General features: G+C 44.5%; 1 protein-coding gene across 1 annotated transcript in view; it reads left to right on the top strand.

Annotated features, from left to right (window-relative positions):
• Positions 1 to 3,399: 3,399 nt before the first annotated feature.
• The window catches only part of WNT16 (Wnt family member 16), a 101,069-nt gene continuing 96,791 nt past the window's right edge, over positions 3,400 to 7,677 (top strand). The window contains exons 1-2 of the mRNA XM_078781099.1: positions 3,400 to 3,553; positions 6,153 to 6,437. Of these exons, the coding sequence (XP_078637225.1) occupies positions 3,400 to 3,553; positions 6,153 to 6,437 (439 nt within the window). The remainder of the gene's footprint in view (positions 3,554 to 6,152; positions 6,438 to 7,677) is intronic.

Genomic DNA, 7,677 nt, shown 5'->3' with positions numbered 1-7,677 from the left:
CCGTTAACTACACGACCCTAGCCCTCCTTGTATTTACAATTCGTCTCTACGTCTCGACTCCCCCGTCCCCTCTTTATTCCAAATTCATCCCCAAATCCCCCCAGGTTCTCCCAGGAAGGAAAGGCGGAATGAACACAATGTTTCGTACTCATGTCGTAATGCATCTTACCAATCAAACATTGAGTCCCGTGGTACGAAATCCATCCCCTTGTGGATGGTGCGAAGGGGTCTTCACAAAATCCTAACTACTCTGACAACATTACACATTTTAATCTCCCCGGGTCGTACCCTGCCAATCGGCCTTCTTTAAACTATGTGGTTCTAAGAACCAGAATTCCCATTGCCCAGACTGTGGTGCCCTCCGAATTTGGGTCTCACTCCACAAATGTTTCTATTCGTGCCATCGCACAATTTCGGGGCTGGGTCGGGTGGCTCTACCAGCAGGTCTACCTACCTGCACCCCTCCGTTCACTGGAGCTGCCTCCCGAGCTTGCCTGCTCCTCACTCTAACCTACCTGGGGAAAGCCCTTCCTGGCCCTTACCCCCTGATGCCCACCTTGGCATTGGGCAATCCGGGTCCCTCCTTGGATCCTCGGGCCCCACTCACTAACCTAACTGGCTCCCTGAGCCTACCTGCGGCCTTACCTGGCTGACGAGCTCCCAGTGACGGAGTGCCCCAAATAACTATTTCTACCAATTAAGCCACACACCCAGCCATTCCACCGCCTCATGCACCTTACAAAAAAAAATATTTCCACAACCAGCACCACAGGTGTCAATATCCAGGTAATTTACCTGTACCCTCTATCTAACTTTAAACTACCCACCCGGGCCTTCGTGAATGGGTTCCACTCCCCCCCATTCAATCCTACGCACCATGCATTCCACACCATTTATTCCACATCAATTATTTGCACACCACTATTTCCACACCACAATTCCATTTATTCTCAAACACACAGCATCATCTATCAAACTGATTTCCCCTATCACTCGTGCTTCCCTGTCGTCCCTTTACATGACGCACACCCTTTGTTAACAACTAGCTGAACTCTCTACGTCCCCACTACTGTTCATTGCCACCACCTAGATCTTGTCGCTATTGTCTCTCTAGATCCCTAATCATTGTCCTAGCCTTCACTCAGCTAGTGCTTTGGTGCCCCCATGGAGCAACCATTGCTGGCCCCTCCATGGGCCTAACAATGCCATCCCCCTAAACTAGTGCTCATGGGCCCCGCACATGTTGGGGAATGGTCACACCACCATACCCCCAAGTGGGGGGCACAATAATCCCCCCACTCCTCTAAACTATGAGCCCACATCTATGGAGGTACTTGGTCGCGGCTCGGCCTCTAAGGGCCGAGTGATCCATGCGGGTGGTTGGTCGCCTGTATGGGTTGTTATCCGGCCGGCATTGACGATCCGAGGTGGGGGGGGGGGGGAATTGGTGGTCCCAGGTGCCGTGGTCCATCCCTGTGCGGGGCCCTGCGGTCCCACGCACGATGACCCAGCCGGCCACGGTTACAAAACCTCACCTGGTAAGGTGCGTTTGTCCGAAACTCCGAATTTCCCCTCGAACCCCGCCGATTGCTCGAACCCCGTATGGCGCCAACAATACCGTGTGGGTGCCGGAGGTACGAATCGTGCACGCCAGTCCTTGTGAGATCGATGCAGCACCGATTCCCTCTGGTCCCCACAGCACACCACTCATCGGGTGCTCGCGTACTCTACCTGTCCCACTGAGCACTACCCCGGTCGGTATCGATGCCTGAGCCACATCATTTCTCGCTCTTCATTTCGTACTTGCACACACCGGTGCGCACACTCTCTCCACACGCTCCGTAATCACACACACACGTGCGCACACTCTCTCCACACACTCCGTAATCGCACACACCGGTGCGCACACTCTCTCCACACACTCCGTACCATTCGTAACGCTCACACTTGGCCCTTCACGAACTCCCAGGTCTATCCTTTCTCACAAGCGCGCAGAGCACCTGCTCGCACTAAACACATTCCTGATATCACTACTCACCTCGGGACTCAACTTTTCCCGGTCCTCTTCAAGAACCTGCAATCTTTCTATTTGATTAACAGGCATTTCATCACGGTCCGAGCACCACTCTCGCACACATTCCATCAATTCCTTCCCTAATTCATTCTCCGTCTCTCCTTCTGTCTTTTTAATTTCTATTATTTCTTCTTTTTCCACCTCCTCCAGCTTCTGTTTTACCTCTATTTCCCACTGCGCCTCTACTATTTCCTGCTCCAACTCGATCATCGTCGGATCCTCTACCTCCCACGTCAATATTTCCATTGCCCCAGTCAGTTTGGCCGTACTCTCCTTCAGCCCTCGCTGGACGCTCATCTCACTCCGCTTTACCTTGTCACGCACACCCGTGACCTCCTCGCTCATCCTCTTCCTACTGCAGCTTGATTCCTCGCTCATCGTGTCCATCCGATTACTCATTTGATCACCCATTTTGTTCATTTCACATCTCGACTCTTCCATTTGCACCTCAAAGGATGCTTTCATTTGAGTCAAGAATAACTCAATGTTAAAACCCGCTTGCACAGCGGGCCCGGCCTCCGCCACCGCGTGCGAAGCGCCGCCATTTTCTCCTCTCCCTGCTGCACCATGATTAACTCCAAGGTCAATCTCTTAATTTACCTCCTGGGCCATTAATTCCTCATCCTCTACATTTTCTATATTTCCTATACCCACCGGAACCTGTTCCTTTTGGCCCGATATCATCCGAATTTAATTTTAATTTTGTTTTAAATTTGTTTTAAACTGAATTTGCGCATGCTCGTAATTTTGCAGTCCGTGAAGCATACTGCAGGTCCAATCCCACTCCCGGACACCAATTTGTTGCGGGGGCCGGAGGTTCGAGGGGCCGCGGCGGTGAGAGTGTCGAATCCTAACCACTAGACCACATCTTATTCAATTGCATGCCGAGCGGTTTTGCACAGTGTGGAAAGCGGCGTTACCCCACGAGATTTATGGACCTGAGTCTAGTCAAATTCGGTCCCGGATTATGCTAGGCCAATGGAGAAAAGACGTACCGAACAGGTTGGAAGTAAGAACAAAATGTACAGCCTTTTATTTGGAAGGCACAGAGAAACAGAGACGAAGATTTACCTTAACTATTCTTACCTATCCTAATAAACCCCACTGGCGCCTTCACACTCTGACACACACTCAGGGAATAACACTCTGGCTAAAGGGCGTACCGATGTACGTGCTGGGATTCCTCACTGTTGACCGCGTGTTCTGGTGTGCGTGGCTCACAGTTCAATGAGGTCAGGTCCGCAGGACGAACCGCCGCCTCAAAGTTGGCATGGACAAACTTAGTACAGGTAGATGAACTTCAGCACAGGTGAGTCGTGTAGAAAATGCCAACGTTTGCGGGTCAGCCGGATGGCACAAAAGATCGGCGCAGACGCGATGGGTGTCGGGCGTTGAACAAAGGCCAAGCACGTGTCGTGGGAGATATTAAAAAGCAAGCGAGGTCTCGTCGTGGGCGTGGAGAAAGGGGCAAGAGCTCAGGTGTGTCCTCCAAGAAGTCCCAAAAAGCAAGAGCAATAATAATGCCTGCGCTTGGGCTATTATCAGAACTGGTCACGCCCTTCAAAATGTTCCAGAGCCTCCCATTGGCTGAGGCTTGTCGCATCATGGCGACGGGTTCCCGGCTCGCCATTGGTCACGTGGGCCGTGCTTTTGGCCACGCCTTTCTGCACATCTGGTGTTATGGCTTCCCTTAACCACACAAGGGTTTGACATCCTGCCTAACTCAACGCATATTTGGTCTTTTTTACTACACAATGGGAAGGGCTAATCTTTGCATTCAATAAGACATATCTAACTACTGCAGGCTACATGTTGTCGTGCAATTGACTAGAGGGAGTTCGCCTTTATGGCACAACCGCAACAATATATTTATATTTTAGTTTTTCTCCCAAGATTAGACAAAAAAGGCACTGCCGAGAGGACAGAAGTATGCTGTGATGTTATACAGCACACTCACATCGAGAAAATTCGATAAAGTAAAATCTGTATCCATCTTTATGACATAAAAATAAATATATATCAAAGCACTCACACATTATCTAACCCGAACCATATAATAATAATTACATTATACAGTACTTACACACAGGTACTCTCGAACTACTAAAGGTACACAGCTTTTCATATTTATGGTCTTGTTATTCTCCATCTGCAGTATATAGGGGTATTGAAAAACTTTGGTTCCCCTCAATTGGTCAGTTTGTTCCCAACTTGTACATCACAGGATTAGGCAGGATTTGCCTCCGCATTGCAAGACAACGCCCACGCCTTCAAGGTTGCCCCAAAACAAGGGCAGTCTTGTTCCCAGTGCCCGTGTCGATTTGCCGCGAGACATTGCGAGTCCCTGTGGGATATGGAGTGAGAGCGCCATGCTGCTCAGACATTCCACTGCAAAAGGTGATGTTCGGCCATGAAAGCACCATTTCGCCAACTCTGCTCTGCCATTTTCACACACAGACTGGAACCCCTCAGATCTTTCGCACTATGAATTCTTCGTGAAAGAAATCGGAGCCGTTGTATTTAATTTTGTCTCTCAGATTAATAAAACGGTTTGATTTCATTTCTAAGAACTAGAACGGCACTCAGGAGAGAGCATACCTCCACCTGCTTGGCCATATCACTCAATGGTGAAGAATCAGTTAAAATTAAACAATCCTCATATCCGAATCCATATTCAGATCTTCACCAAAAATGAATCGATTCTTCCTTGTCACACACTCAACATGTGCACAAAGTTTTGTCCAAATCCATCCACAACTTTTTGAGATATCCCGCAATGTATAGTTTTTGGCCCAATCTCCCAATGGTGAAGAATCACTTAGAAAATTCTACTAGCCGAATCCGAATCCGGTTCTTTACCAAAATCGAATCATTTCGTCCTTGTGACATACGCTAAATCTCTGCCAAATTTCGTCCGAATCCGTCAACAACTTTTTGAGATATTTTGTTCACAAACAAACAAACAAATGGACAGACAAACAGAGGTGAAAACATAACCTCCATCCACCTTTGGTAGCGGAGCTAATAAGGGACTGATGTAAAATGTAAGGATGTAAAATGAGTAAAATTAGAAGGGCACTAGGTAGAGCGCATACCTCCGCCAGGCTGAACAGTTTATGTTTTGTATCCCACTGATACACCAGATCAGGATCCGGACCTGAACCAAAATCATCATCACTTGTTCTTGTCACTTAACCAACTCATTCACCTAGTTTTGTCACGTCATCCACAACTTTTTGAAATACCATGCTACATATAGTTTTTGGTCCTATGGTGAAGAATCACTTAAACATTCTTTGATCCGAATTCGAATCTTCACCAAAATTGAATCAATTCTTCCCGGTCATACACGCAACCTGTCCGCCAGATTTCGTCCGAATCCGTCCACAACTTTTTGAGATATTGTGTTCACAAACGAACAGACAGACAGACAAACGGGGGTGAAAACTTAACCTCCATTCACCTTCAATATGGCGGAGGTAATAACACCCAAAATACCGATGTTGTTTCCAAAAGATTTGCAAGTGGTTTGAAAATTGAACAATTTGATATTGTTTTATTAAAGACATTCAGCTAGAAAACACTGAATAAGTCAAATGTTTATTTGTATTATGACTGAGTGAGCTTCTTCCTTAAATAATAATATGAAACGCTTTCAAACTACATGGAGCACATTTAAAAGTTTGCAGCTAACACTTAGAAGAAGAAAAAAGCCCCAACGCTTGACCCCTTATTTACTCACATTAATCTTCTGCCCATCCCTTTTATCCTCACGTACTTGAATCTGTAAATGGTGTCCCTTTGGCTATTGTTCAAGTGTGTTTGTTAAAGAAGTATTTATAAGCCCTGGGTTAAATCCTTGGACGAGAAGTGGGGACAACTCGCAAAACCCTGTCTTGCAGTCCCTTCGTGCCTTGAATGTGCACATCCTTATTTTAAATGGCCAAGGAAGAATGTCCTCCATGAAGTACAAGCATCGTATCCTCACCCTGTGGCTCATGCTCTGCACTCCAGGAAACACCACAAGCAGTTGGCTGTAAGTGACCTCTCGATGTCTTGGAGTACTTTCACCTTTTAGCTTTTATAAGTGGCTCTTTGAACCGTGGGAATGGTCCGACTCGTTCTCTGCTCAGGTGGTTCGGTGTGGCCCCGGATAACGTGGTCGGGAAAATCAGCTGTGCAAATATTTCGGGAATTCCGACCAGGCAGCTCGAGATCTGCAAGCGCAGACCAGAACTCCTGGGCAGCATCGGTCGCGGATCCCGCACGGCGATCCGGGAATGCCAGGATCAATTCCGGAACGAGAGATGGAATTGTTCCACCACTGGAAACGACACCGTGTTCGGCAAGGAGCTAACCAGAGGTGAGTTTAATCGCAGCTACGATGAGGACCGTTTATTTAATTCAGCTCAAAATTTCTGATCTCATTGGCTCGAGGATGTTGACCAATCACAGAACTTTGTGATGTGATCAAGGCGGTTAAAAGGCTAGGAATGACCCCTAAATCTTTAAAGCTATACGCTTGATGTGTAGAGGAAAGTTTGGATATCCACTCTTTAAAAAGTTTCAAAAAGTGTTTTTGAAAAAAAAATTGGACTTTATTAACAGATTCATGAAATATATGCTGTAATATGATGAGATTCTTGACTCAAATATAAGCTTGAAAGCAGGAATTGATTGAATTTTTGATGTAACGACAGTAGCGATTTAGTGACACTTCTTTAATTTAATTTCGTTCAATTTAGCGATCTTCGATTTCTCTCTCATGAATACAAAAGACACTTTGATTGACAAACTATACTGATAGATTCTAACAGTTTCCCCTCACAATGAAATTGTGTTCTTTGTCGCCAACTTCATGCTGATTAAATTTTGGATGTTTTATCATAATTATTTTTATCGTAATCATTATAAAATGTAACACCTCGTTACATTTTCGAGCTTTTCCACCAGCAATAAAAAAACATTGCTACAACATACTCAAAAAAATGCCCCTCAGTTAATTGTGAAAAGAGTAAAGAGTACTTCCGCCATCATTTACTTTTTCCCTCTTTTTTAAAATAAATTTTCTTTTTTTTTCTTTTTTTCTTTTTTTTTTGCTATAAGAAATGTTGCAGTGACTACGGTTATATAGACCAATGATAAAATAAATAGTCTTATAAAATACAAATATTTTATATAATAAAATAGTGGGATAAACGAATTATACGAAACGACATGAATGTCTCATTTTCTTAAATACATAGTTAATTAGGTGTTTTAGGTCGTTTTAACTTTTAAGTATCACTTTTGTTGTTCAATGCAGCTTGGCCGACTGTAGTATTTATTTAAATTTTTTCACAATTTTAACAATTTTTTTATTTATTTTATTTTACAACTAAATTTACAATTAAATGTAATAAATAAATTTAAAAATAAATGTAAAATACATTTTAAATTTAACAATTAAATTTTTTCACAATTTATTTAACTGTAATAAATATTTTTCATTTGTTACAAAAGGTTCGACTAACAACAAAATACTCACAATAAAGTTCGAGACACGCAATATAAAGAATAACAGCGTAGATGTTCATAAAAATACATTTAGATATATTTTCACG

The sequence above is a fragment of the Myxine glutinosa genome, chromosome 6 (assembly GCF_964187855.1).
Source record: "Myxine glutinosa chromosome 6, kmMyxGlut1.1, whole genome shotgun sequence".
Lineage (NCBI taxonomy): Eukaryota > Metazoa > Chordata > Myxini > Myxiniformes > Myxinidae > Myxine > Myxine glutinosa.
The sequence above is the reverse complement of the archived record's forward strand: the minus strand, read 5'-3'. Positions and strand labels throughout refer to the sequence as shown.